At 42.1% G+C, this 13804-nt stretch overlaps 1 protein-coding gene across 1 annotated transcript in view; it reads right to left on the minus strand.

The window, feature by feature from the left end:
* The window catches only part of PDZRN3 (PDZ domain containing ring finger 3), a 129843-nt gene that overhangs the window by 108638 nt on the left and 7401 nt on the right, over window positions 1–13804 (minus strand). The window contains exon 3 of the mRNA XM_054640098.2: window positions 13032–13139. Within this exon, the coding sequence (XP_054496073.2) occupies window positions 13032–13139 (108 nt within the window). The remainder of the gene's footprint in view (window positions 1–13031; window positions 13140–13804) is intronic.

Genomic DNA, 13804 nt, shown 5'->3' on the forward strand with positions numbered 1-13804 from the left:
TGGAATAGAATAAATCTAGTTAGATCATGACATGCACAAAAAATTTACATTCAGAGAAAAGTAATTTTAAATAACTTGGATGCCAGACAATAACACAAGTCTGATGTCTCTCTAAATCACAGAGAGTGGTAGAAATCAGTGTGTTTCAAAGCCATTACTCCAGGCTCCAAGCCTGTATCTACTCTGCAGTTAATGACAGAAATCAAAATTTAAAATCAGGACTAGAAAATGACTGCACTGTAACAAAATAACAGGGATATTCTAAAAAGGAAAAAAAAAAAACCCAATGTTTTTCATTTTCAGACATTAAGATAATGTTGCATTTCATTTGCTTAAAAAGGAAATATGTAATACTTAGGCAGCAACATAATACATTGTGGTTCACTTTCTCCTGTCAAAAATCTGGTTTATTGGGAGGATAAAAGCAGTTGCAAATGTGGATGTTAGGAACTGAAGGAAGCAGAAATGGAGCTGTTTACAACAACTGTGCTGTTACAAAGTGGGAGACTGAGCTGAAAATCTGACATTGTTTTCCATAAAATTGTTCTCAAGTGTCAAATACCACAATTTGGATTCTCCAAAGATGAGTTAATGTTTAAAGTATTCAAAAGAGATGGAAAATACATTTGTGCCTGTTATAGATCAGGGAATTTGTCACTTCTACGTTATTTTCCCATGTTTCTGGACTCTGACACTGAGCACTGCCTAAGACCCCAGTTGCTGTTTATCTAATGCATATCCTTTAATTTAGGCAAATAAGTAGCAACTTTGGCTGTAGTAAAACAAATCCCTCCCTTAAACTGAACAGATAAAACCTGCTTCAGTTTCTCCACTGTGATGGAGAATTTATGGGGCAGCTTTATCCCAGGGGTGTCTGCTCACCCACAGACCCCACAGGCGTGCACAGAACCTCCAGTAACAGTTCCAATAAATAGTTGTCAATTTACTTTTTATCCCTAGCTTAGAACAGGCTTTTTGAATGTGGCCATCAGTTCCCAAAAACTTCCTTAGTGAAATCTTCGCTGCTGACCTCAGCCAGGCAGTTATCAAATTAATCACACACTGTGCTCATTACTGCAGGGCAGCATTTGCCTTTCAATTTTTAGCATATTTAAAATACCATCCTACTATCCCTGGCCACCCAGTCCAATTTCCTTGGAGAAAGGCCTTGCCTGGCTTGCAATGCTGTGGTTTGCAGTTAACAAGTGATTAACACGTGGAGGATTGATACAAACAAAGGCATTTATTCTTCCAGCATGTTGCACTTGCACACTTTAACTGCCCAGTCCTTTTTGCCCATGCAGAAGATGATGTACATCACCTGATTGCCTCACAACGTGAATGACTGGGGGTGATTATGAGCCTGGTGGCAAAAAGCAGTCGGGACCTTTCCCAAGACCTCCATTTAAAGCCTTAATTTGCATTTTCCTACAAGGATAAGCAAATTCTACCGTGGTTTATCACTTCAGTGACAACTCCCTTGAAGCAGCCATGATAATTGCATTTTTTCCTGAAACACTTCCTAAGCAGTTAAGAGCTTTTGGGCTTAGTTTTTCTCCAAAGGTTTTCTAAAGGAGGGGAATTCATTCCTTGCAATCAGACACAAACAGGAGCTGAGCACCAGTCCCTGCATCTTGTTCATACTGAAGAGCACCTCAGGCAAGGGGATAAACAAATGGAAAGCAAGTTATTTTTAGTTATTTGGGACAAAAGGGACAGAGGCAGTGACAGGTGTATCATCTTAGTTCTGGTTCCTTTGTTCTGTGAATCTGTTCAGCTTGTAAAACAGCATTCAGAGGAAGCAGAAAGTTTAAATGACTGAGTGTCACTCCAGGCTGCAGGGCTTTTCTCTTAGATTATGCACAAAATTCATTTCATCCCAAAAGAAACTTCACAGCATCTTCTCAGCTTCCCAGCTCCTCTTTCTGAAATACTGAAGTCACTAAAAAAGCCACTGAGATACTGAGTCACTGAAGTGTTTCTCATTAACCCAGTGAGTTTGGGTGGCTGACAAAGAACCACAGCAGGGTCTGGGGAGGGCAGGCTGGGCAAAGGAACTGGACTGCAGTGCCAGAGCAGGGAAAGTGGCTTTCAGTGGGCTGCAAAGCCTGGAGATGGGCTAGAGCTGAAATATCCCATGCTGCTCTCTCTGCCCCCCTTGGTTCGTAACTCACTTTAACATCAGCTGCTCAGCAAGTCTGCTAAAGCCAAAAAACGGGGCAAAAACCTTGCTTTGGGTCAACTTAGAAGCAGAGAAAGACAGAGAGGATTTTAATTAGCAGCAGGACATAAAGCTGGCTAAAAGTGAAGGAGGAGGTTCTCGTTGCTAGAGAAAGGTTTGTAATAGAAACGTGAATGATTCCCCTGCTGCAGAGGAAACTTCGCCTACAAAGGTTCTAAGGGGAAAGAAGGAGGCCAAAATGAAGGGAAAACAATGAAAAGTTGGATTAAAAAGAAGTGGCTCAGTATGTCCTGGCTCCTTCAAACCTGGGAAGGAATCACAGGGCTGGCTGTGTGAACACTGAAATTAAAACAAGAGCTGCTAGCAGGACACTTGTGAGCACAGCTCAGGGCCTCTGCTCATCCCCAGCACCCAAGGGGCCAGGTCTGCACTCCAAAATGAGAGTCAGGGCTCTTGACAAGCTAGCAGAGAAAATCCAAAAGCGAGAATTACACAAATTCACATTTTCTTCCTGTTTTATTGTGGTTAAGAGAGCTGGCTCAGCTCAGTTCTGGGAACATGGCTGGGTGCAAGGCAGTGACAGGCTCCAAGAGGTGCAGCTCCCTGAGCTCCCCTGGGTGCCAGCAGGCTTGGTTTTTCAGCAACATCTCATATCCCATGGCATTATCATCACCTGGCTTTGTTTGTTTGGATTTAGGGTGAAGCAAGCTTTAAAGAGTCTGGCACACATGGGGTTTTTTTTTTATTCAATCATTTAAGCCTTCCTTGTAACTACAGACAGGAGATTTCTTTAAGACTTACAAAATAGGAATGAATTCTGAATGAGCTACAAGGGAGAGATAAATAATTATGCACTCAGTGGAGTATCCTGACAAAAAAATTTTTTTTTTTCTTTGCAAGAAAGTTGCTTGGAAAAAAAGTGCTGTACAGAAAAGGGGTTGTTTGTTCTTAGGTTCTGATGGAGATGATCAACTTGGGAGGTTTTTTTGCTAAGGGGAAACGCAATTAGGCAGAAAGCAATTTCATCTCCACATGTAACACATCTAGAAGAGGCTGACAATTTTCAATTTCCAATTTCCATCCCCTCTGTCAGCAGATCAGGTTGGTTACTTGGGGATTTCCAAACAGGAGCTGGTCTGAGCCAAGAGTCTGTGTCCAGTTTACATCCAGAGTGGCCAGGGAAGCCTTGTCCTTCCCACCATCACCCTGGCAAACCACAATGCTCCTCCATCCAAACCCATGCTCCCAGAAATACAGGCCCTAAATCCCCAGAAATAAATATTTTTTATTGTCCATGGCATGGCTTCTTACTTATGAACAGTAACAGAGCTTGAAGTAGCAAAAATACAAATAATCACCTTATTCACTTAACAGATGAAAGCTCTGCCCAGAGCCCCTCAGCATTTGCTGTCAGATTTTGGGCTTGAGAAAAGAGGCTTGTTAAAAGAAAGGAGAAAAAGATTTCTGTTTGGGACTCAAGTTCGAGAAAAACACTTTGGAGAAGGCTGCAAGGGTGGAGATCAGATGATCTTTGTGTGTTTCTTTAGGAGGAAAAAGAAGTTATGCAATTCCAAGCAGTCATGTGGTGTGGCAGCTGCTAAAGTTACTGCTAATTTTTATTAGAGCTGGCCAGAGCCAGAAAAAGGTCTGCTTTATAAGCAAGACCTTTTAAGAAGTAAACTAAATCTTCCTGAGCTGGGAGGCCTGCAGAACTGAGAGAAGGAAAAAAACAGCACTAAAAAGTTCTGGTTTTTGTTTTTTTTTTTTTTTCTCCCCCCACCTTCAAATGGTTCAGGAAACATTTTCACTCTCCCTTCCTGTTGCTGGTTTCTTTCTCACATTCATCCAATCCATCAAGCAGATGTATAATATTTACCAGTTTTCAGCTCACATTCCTGCTCAGCCCAAAGGACCATTCAGGTGCAGGATGTGTGGGAGCCTTCATCCACCCCAGGCATCCTCGTGGCCCTGGGTCCAGCTCTGGCTGACCCTGCTGCAGCAAGGGCTGGACCAGCTGCTCTCCAAAGCTCCTCTCCCAGCCCAGCCATGCCATGATCCTGGGAAACACCCAGGGATTTCACTCTGTTTGATAACCCTGGAGATGGGATTCCTCCCACCAGCCTTGTGGTGTTTTCCAGGACTGAGCACCTGTGGCTCCTGCCTTGGGAATTCTGTGCAGGAGTTAAACTGAGCCAGGCTCCATCCCCAAACCTGCTCCTTGCTCTCAGCTCTGCGGCTTTTGTGCCCTTCAAAGTCACGTGGATGATGGCAAAAAATAATAAAAGATTAAATACAAACACCATGAGATAAAATTCACCACACTGGAGAGAGCAGACACAGCTCATCATATGGCATCTAATCTCTGTCCAAACAGGATTAATTTTGTACTGCTGTTAAATGGAGCATATAATTAATGTGGATACTCCTCTGGGGCTGGGGATGATAACTGTGCCAGTGGGAAAGGGAATGCCTTTCCTGAGATCCACAGGGTCCAGACCCTAATAAGGGATCTAGAAATTAGTGGTTTTTCTAAGAGTATTTTATCACCAGGCTTAGTTAGGGTATGGAAAAGGGGCTTGCACTAACAAAATGTACTGTTTTCCACACTCTGCCTCTTTTTTTCCACCTGTTTCACACAGCTGAAGCACATTTAATGCATAATTTAAGCTGAAGATAAGACACTTGCACCGTTTGCACTCTTTGGGATGTCCCTTGTCACGTACACAGGGATGGGATGTGTCCCCACCATTTACTGCTCAGCCCACATCACCCTCCTGCACCACTCCTCCTTCACCCCAAAGGCTCAAATTTCCTTTTTGGATGGAATACTCCCCCACACAGCCTTTAAAACCCAAACTTCCCTTTCAGAGGTAAATTCTCTTTAGAGATATATGACTTTACAGATAGAAGCTTCTTGAAAGATGGCACTCCTTTATATGAAAGCTAACACAACACAAATTTACTTGGGATACTAAAAATGTACAATAAACGTCTTAAAAGGAAAATACTGTTTTCATTTAAAAGCCTCAGTGGTGAAGCAAAATTTTTAAACTGTTATTATTGTCAGCCCAGTCCCATTTGTATTTATGAGAGCCTAAAAACTTTACAAGTCCTGTAGTTGCACTTTGTAGTGGAACATAAAGTAGTCAGGTTACAATGTTTTGAAATTTATCAAAACATGAAGAAAGTAAAGCAGCAGTCAGCAATGTTGGAACTTAATTCCCAACGTTGATAAGTTGTCACTTCTCAGTGTTTCAAGCCCAGAACTGCAGTTAATTGTGGATAATTTTTCATAGGGTAATTAATTAATTAATTAAGCAAAGGAAAAAGCCTCATGTATGAAGGAGAGCATGAATCTAAAGCCATAATTGCTGTACAGTTTCCTAGAGTACATTTGATAAACTTCTATTGAGCACTCTCCTTTTCCAGGTTTCCTGTCTGCAGTGTTTCTTGTCCTACCATACCCCCACATTTGGCAACTTTGATAAAACAAACAAAAACCCCCTCAGCCAGGACTGGAATCGATTTTGTTTACTATTAAGCACCTTATTTGTTATTAAAACTACAAGGACCACTAGGAAGGAGAGACTTTGTACTTCTCACCAGAACAGCACCAGGCTCTTGTTCTGAAGAAAACTCCCTGCACCCAAATCCATCAACCAGGGCTGAACTGCAGGATCAGGATTTGGGGTCATTCTCCCACACTTGGCATTTTTCACGTTTGCTGAACAAATTCCGTTTTTAATTCCAAATGAAGAATTATGCAAATGGGACTCAAGTGCCTTTTGATAGAGCTGGTCTGAGCTTGCTCCTTTTGTCAGTTAATTTGCACTTACTTCATGCATATCTTTAACCCAATTGGCATGGTAATGTGCCACATATGTACTAAATTAAGGGTGATTGTGCCTGATTGCCCAATTATGATACCAAATGTGTGAAAATAGTTGATAGGACATTCTGTATGTTTTCTCTAAAAGGACTTTGCCCATTCAAAAATCTAAAAATAAAACCTAACAGTTAATCATAATAGTTTGGCTTGAAATGTGGAAAACTGATGAGAGGATTTAAAATGCAAGGAGTTGCACCACAAATGAAAAGATTAAATTGTTCTATTGCTATATTCTCTATGAGCATCCTTTAAAATGCCCCAATATTTGTTGAAGTCTGGCACGTTTCTCACTGATGAGCTACAGAGGATGAACCAGCTATTTTTCACTTCTTTGACAGAGTAATAATTCCCAAATTCTAGATTGTTAGGTGGTTTGTAATTTGAATTCATCACAAACTGTCCCAGGTCCCAAGCCAGGGCTGACCTGCAGCCTCCAGGTGCCCCACCAGGCCTGGCACAACCTCTCCCTGCCTCACCCAAGGGCTGGATAAACCCACCAAGAGCTGGATTACCCAGGCAATCAGCAAGGATTGGTTCAGCAGAACATGGCAAACACAGCTGAGGGAATTCACCACCACAGGAGTTAGTGAAGTGAGTCCCTGACTTCTTGTGAGACTTGACTGGAAATCATCAAAGCAGTTTGCATTTCCTCTCCAATCCTGCTCCTTGTGGTCCCAAACAAGTTAACCACACCAAAGAGAAACAACATTTGCTAAATAATCCGTGACTTTCACTGTGTTTTAAAGCACTGTATCAGCAGGACTTTTCTCCCAGTTTTTCCAACCTTACAGTAATGCAAAGTTTGAGGCAAGAGGATCCAACCTGGAAAGCAAATTCCTCATAATTGATTCTCCTTTTTCTCAAGAGCAATTTCCTGTTTAACTGCAATTCCAACACAAACATGAGCAACATTATTTAACTTCTCTGCAAGGACTGTGGATGCTCCATCACAGAAAAAATTTGGCACTCCTCCCAATTCCAGCAGTGGCAATTATTTTCCTGATTTGTGCACAGTTGTCATGGTCCCCCATCTTGAGTGCACTGATGGTTTTATGGCAGAGATTTCATGCTGGCTGAAGACTGAAATGATTGTTTTCAAGACTGTGTGAGCAAGGAAAGCAAAAGTGGAGGAAAGTGCAGGGGAGAAAGGACTCCAAACCATAATCCCATTAATTTAAGATGTGTTATGCGTAAGGGATCTATTCCTGACTTTAAGAGAGCTTTTTCTTGATAACTTAATTACCTCTTATTCATTCAACACGCCCTTGAGACCCATAGTCTAAGCTTCCACAGATTCAAAATGCCCACATTATGCTTAGGGTCAGCATGATGTGGACTTGTATTAAAAAGAAGAAGAAATGAGATGGTGTGGAAATTTGAGGGGAACCCACACAGGACCTTTTCAGAAGTTGCAGCATGAAATGTGCTTGCAACCTGAGCTCTGCAGCCTGAAGGTCAGTGAGTGTTGGTCCACAATACTTGAAACAACATTGCTTTTTGAATTTGCAACACTTATATTTTCATTCCATCCAATTTTTTAATGGTTTTGTTTGTGGGAAGAACAGTATTACAGTATTTAGTGTAGAAATCCTGCTGCACCTCTTTGGTTGCTTCTCTGGCTCATCCCCCTGCTTTCCCCACCTCCCTGCCACAGCTCAGCCTGTAGTGCTGGTATGAAATCAGGGAAATAAATTTATGAGAGGAAAAAATGCAGCGATAACCAAGGCCGCCTGTTTTCATTTACATTTTCCTCTCCGGCTTGTTATTATTCCTCCCTTTCTCCCGAGCTGTGGGATCTGTGTTTGAGCACAGGCACGATGCTGCTTTGTGAGACACCATTAACAGATATGGACAAAGGCCTTGGAAAGTTTTCTGGGAGCATAAACTCCAAAAAGAGCTGAAAAGAGCTGACTGTGCTGGAGCTGCAGTGGCTGCCCCGCCGCGCTCGCTCCCCACAAATGCTCTCATGTGCTTGCGTGTCCTGGCAGGAACTGCAACAGCCAATTTTAAGTCACTGTCTGAAAATGTTTTCTTCTAGAAAATTAATTCCTGAGTGTATGGAGCTGCACAGTAAATCTTGTTGGCAGAGCTGAGTTTTCCATTCAGGACAATTTTGTTTAATCCATATCCTTGTCAGGGTTCAGCTGGCACCGAGCATCCCGCGAGGAGCTGCAGGCTTAGGATTATCCTGCTAAAGCTGGCATTGTTTTCAAAAGTGCTCACCAGCAAATCAGGAATGGAGGGTGGTGTTCAGACAGTAATTTTATTGAGTGATTATTCGTGGAAGCTGCCTGTGAGTGGTGATAGGTGAGCAGGGCAGCACCAGCGTGCAGTGACAGTGCAGCCAGACCAGCAGCACACTGAGCCCTTTCAGCCACAGGCTCAGTCTGCTGGAAAAACGAGACCATCACGCACCACCAGACCACAAGGAATGCTTCTTCTTTTATTCATTCACTCAGTTTTACAGCCATCCTCGCTTCACTTTGTGTCACCGGCAGGGAAAGGTTCACCGTGCTCCTGCCAGAGTGTCCTTTCCTGCCATTCCTCCGTGGCCGATGGATTCCTCTGTGCTGATGTGACTTTTCAGAGGCTGTGCTGTGAACACAGCTACCAAATTAATCTCCCTGAAATCCACCTAACCCCCTCCTGTGAGCAGAAAGTGGCTCTGCCAAAACACCACACTTACAACAGGGCGAGCAGGCAGCAAACGGCAAATTTTGTTTGTACATCCACGAGATTTGCTAAAAAGTTTCATTGTCCTCGTGTGTAATCTGTGAAGAAATGCACGTCCTGGAAAAGCAGCCTGTAATTTGTAGCACATGAGTGTGCTTTGGGGAAAATCAATCAAATGAACTAAGACGTGTTCTCAACTCCTAAACTAATGATCCTTCCTGTGAGCAGCATGAAACACCGGGCGAGTCCCAGATGGAATAAATCCTCCAGGTTTCAGCAAGGCTGTGACAGCTTAGACTACCTCAACAGTACCCTAATTGTGCTGCAAACTTTTTAAGGTGGCCAGCAGTCAGCCTTTTCAAAAGCCTCCTTCTTCCCCAGCAGTCCCAGGGCTAAACAAACAAGTTTACCAGTTAGCGAGAAGAGAATGGCAGATTTAATTTATACTCTTTCAGGGCTGATGTGCTTAAAAATAATAACTCTGAAAATCTGATTTTTGTCTTAAGAAATGCCAAGCAGCTGCATAGAGGCATTCAGGGCTGGGACCTGAACCAACTTCTGTTGAGAGAGGAAATTAGGACCATTTTGTTACCCTGACAAAAATGAAATCTATGAGAACAGTAATTCCTTTGCAGAAAAAATCAATAGTTTCAGCATGTTTTTAACGTGGCAATTTGCTATGGAACATCTTAACAATACCTCAGTAAATCACCAGTTGAAATCAGCTGCTGGCTTTGAGTGTGCAAGTACAGAACTGCATGAAAATTGTGTAGTCAAGGCAGAGGAAATCTCCCAGAATTGTGACTTCCTCACTCCTAAACTCATTGTGAAAAATCTGAGAACAGATACAGGTAAGAAGAAGCTTTGGTTTACACGGAGAAGTTACAAACCCACCAAAATCCAAATCTGTAACCCTAATCTGGCAAGAACTTCTAGAACTTCTTTCCCTCTGTGCCTCAGATCACCCATTTACAGAGTAAGGGTATTATTAAACAGTGAGGGGAAAATATTCAGCAGTTAATAACCACAACATGATCTTCATAGTCATATGTAAGCAGTAAATATCATTATTCAACAGATTCTGTAAAAGAAAACACAAGAAAAAGGCTATTTCTCTGTATTTGCTACATGCTGCTCTGATGACTGAGTAGTACAGACCATGCAACATTCATCTTGGTTTTTGTCATTTAGTAGTAGCAAAATAGACCTCACAGTGCCATTACTTATTTCAATGATCTGAAAAGGGCTAAAAAATTGCTTTTAAAGAAAATTCAATTCAATTCTTAAACCTGATTAACTCTGCATTTAACCTTCTGAAAAATGCAGAACAGGAAATCCGAATTACACAAGGAAAATATGTTTAAAAATTATCTCTGTCATAATTCCAAGGTTATCTCTGGATCAAATTGTCAGGGGATAGAATTTGCAAGCAAACAACAATAAAAAAAATGCTTCTGCTATCAGCCCTGAACAGTTCCCTGATGTGTCTGTATTTCACTCTGCCTAACCCCTGCTCAGTAATTAGAAATGTTGTGGCAATTCTGAAAATGAGAAGTGACGCTCTTATTTTATATGTGCTCCAAAACACATCCACCAGAAGATCTGCAGCAATGAAACATTTTCCAAAAGGAAATCAAATGATTTGTGTTTTACTTCATTGTAAATTCTCTGTGATGGATGCTGGAATTAATTAGGGAGATGTTATGCTCAGCATCTTATACTGGAATAAGAATTCTTTGTGGAAGAATCATGCTGATGATCCATAAAACCTTATTATTGAATGGACAAGTTAAAGGAGCTCTAGATAGCTAAATTCAGCTCTAGGGAAGTAAGTTGCCATCTTTCCTCACCATTTTTTATGCCTTTGAAAGCAAATGTGACCTGCTAGGATGCTCTCTGCTCTGTGCCAAGTTCTCCAGCTGTGTCCTCCCAGTTACAGCTACATCTGTAAATAATTTTTGAGTCAAACTCCCAAATCAAAACTTTGACAGTGTGAAGGTTATAAAAAAACTTGCCTCTAGAAGGACACCACCAGTGGCCATTCCTAATTCTCCCCTAGATTGTTTACAGGTATTTAAATTATCTAAGATAATTAGATGTTAGGATGATAAAGGTCAATTAGATGCCTTGATGCAGGAGGGATCCCCTTTTTCCTTATCCAGAGCAAGGTTAGATAAAATGTGCTAAATATAAACTGCAGGGAACACAGGATGAAGCAGCTGCTCTCAGGAGCTGGTGTCCACAGTTCCTGTATTTTAAAGGGCTCACTTTTAGAGCACTCCAGTCTAGTGCTGTGAACTGGATGCCTGTGGTGGCTGGGCTGCATGAGACAAATGACTTTATCTAGAGAAGCATTCCATTAGCACTCCTGGAGACTGCTCCACCATGGGAATCAAACCACATCAGCTGGGCACCACTCAGGGCTTGCTTCCACAGGACACTCCTGATCCAGAGTGATGCTGCTCTGGAGGCACCCAAAGCCAACCCCTGGGAAACAATGTGCTCCATTTTCATCAGCATTTTGTGTATATTTAGAGGTGAGAAGAGTGAACATGACAATGAGTTTGTGGTCAGCACAACAAGAGCTGTCAACACATGCCAGCCCCATGTCAACACACGGGTTCCTGCTACCCTTGGAGTGTTATTAATCCAACAGATCCCTCTAATGTCTTTGTTCTGGGCTCTTCTCTTGCCTGAAAATGCAGCTTGAACCGTGCACAAGGCTCTGCACAAGCAGTGCTGGCACAGGCATGGCTCTGCTGAGGGAGGGGACAGGGCAGGAAAGCTCACCCAGCCTGTCCCCTCGTGTCCCTCCGCTCCTCTGGACACTGACTGGGACTCACTCCTCAGCCTGCACCAACACTAAGCTTGGGGAGCAGTAAGGAAGGAGCACAAACTAAATCAGAAGGAAGGAGGTCCCTTGCAAGGCAGCAGATGGTGCAGAGCCCATGGAGGCTGGCTGCCCTGGTCCCTGCACTGAGAGCCAGGGTCACTTCCACAACTCACAGAGCCTGAACCAGCACCAGGACATTTCCCAACCCAGGGCCATTTGATCTCCCAGAGTTTTGGTTTTCATACAGTTGTTTGGTTTATGTGACTGTGCACTACTTCAGAAACGGATGTCAGCTTTCCAAGGAGGCTGTGGGGAAATTCAGGCTTATGGGAAACCTTCAGCTCAAACAAAATCAGAGTTCTCACAAAACTGTCCAGACCTTTTCGCAATTATCTTACATCACACACAGGGTTTGAGCAACTCTGGATCATTTCACAGCTCAGCTTCTTATCTTTTTATAGTTCTGCTACTGTGGCTCCATTCTTTCCCATATGAAGAAACTTAATTAATATTTTATACCCTTACTAGACTGTGAATACAATTTGCCATAACAGTACAGAAAAAGCAAATACACTTTGTCCCCTGCCAACAGAAAATCCTTAACAGCTGTTTATTGCTCATTTGCAAAACATAAGAGCAATGGAATTCCATTACTTAGAGAAACTGGCTGTTCCATGATATCCTTGGCAACAAACAGCACACTTATCTTTTTGAACAATAGACTCTCAAAGTTTCTGTAGCCTACAAAAATAAGACAGTGAGGAAGACCTTTTCTTTAACTGCAAAATGCCAAACAATGGGAACTGACTCACCGTCAGCTGCATTGCTTCATGAAAATGAAACTTTTTCTTGCTCTCTCTCTCTCCCCAAAAAAAAGAAATTTGCTCGCTGCAAATTTAGGGAAAAGTTTCATGCAACCATCTCCTTCACAGGAAGAGCTTTTTATTGAGGTCAAGACTTTGGCAAAATGAGGAGAAATTCAGACTGCAATCTGAGTAATGTAAGAACTCACAAACAACATTAAAGGAGTTACTTAGGTTTATGATAAACCATAGAGAAATCACAGAGCGGAATTTTCCCTGACTGCTCAAAACTCAAATACCAAGAAAAATAACATCATGCTTTACACCACAGATATTTCACATATGGTTTTAACTAAATAACTTCCAAGTTTCCAACAGCTTAAAAAAGAACTATCTATGGCATACCAGAGAGATGCGAGCTCCTCAGAAAGTCAGGACATGCACATACCATCCATAATCTGGTTTCTATATTTAGGAAAGGACTATACCTAAAGCCCTGGAGGTCAGCACTGAATCAAGCCCAGCATATTTTCACAGACAGATGTTCTAGACAGTGCTTACCACGGTCCACTCTCCCAAAGCCACAGCAAATGTGCAATGGGAGGGCCTGAGCTGCAGCCTGCACTATTAAAAGGCAGTGTATTCTCTTACCTCAATAATCCTGTCGTGGATCTGCAGCCCTCCTTCCTTAGCAGCAGGCCCAGTGTCAACTATTTTGGAAACAAAAATTCCTTCGCTGGATGTGCCATCCTGATTGTCCTTCAAAGATGAAAAGGAAAACACATTATTGTCCCTCTCATCTGCCCTCAGCTGAAGCTTGTCCATGTCACAGCAGGGCAAGTAATCTGAGAGAAATATTCTTAGTGATGTCTTAATATGGAATTGCTTTGTGCTAATGAGAACACCTGATACTCTGATTCTGAAAGATTAAGCAACCAGGGATGGGCTTCCATTAGGTAAATTAGTTGCTTGATAATCATTTTCCTCTGACTTAGGCCAGCTCAGGAGTAATTGTCATTACAATTATTCTCACAGCAAAATCCAGTGAGACACAGCCTGCTTGCACATCAAACATAAGAAAACAGTGCAATTTTCATTTTTAGTTGCACAGCTTTTGCTCTGGAGACTTGAAAATACACCCATGAAAACACCTTACACTTAACAAGGTATTTTCATATTTCTGTGTATTGTGCTTCTGCACAACAATGTCTCAGAAATTTGAAAGAGTCTAAAGAAAGAATAACTTTCAAGTGAATTCACTAGGAATAAATTGTGATTAATGTCAGATTTCTGAGCAGCCAAGAAGTAGTTCTGAATACTTTCTAAATTACTAGGACAAGGTATAATCCACTCCTTGATGTAATTAAAGTCATATGCAGCAGCTCCGGCCAACAAGCATCCCAAAAAAATACATTAGTGAGTGT

The sequence above is a fragment of the Agelaius phoeniceus genome, chromosome 11 (genome assembly GCF_051311805.1).
Source record: "Agelaius phoeniceus isolate bAgePho1 chromosome 11, bAgePho1.hap1, whole genome shotgun sequence".
Classification (NCBI taxonomy): Eukaryota; Metazoa; Chordata; class Aves; order Passeriformes; family Icteridae; genus Agelaius; species Agelaius phoeniceus.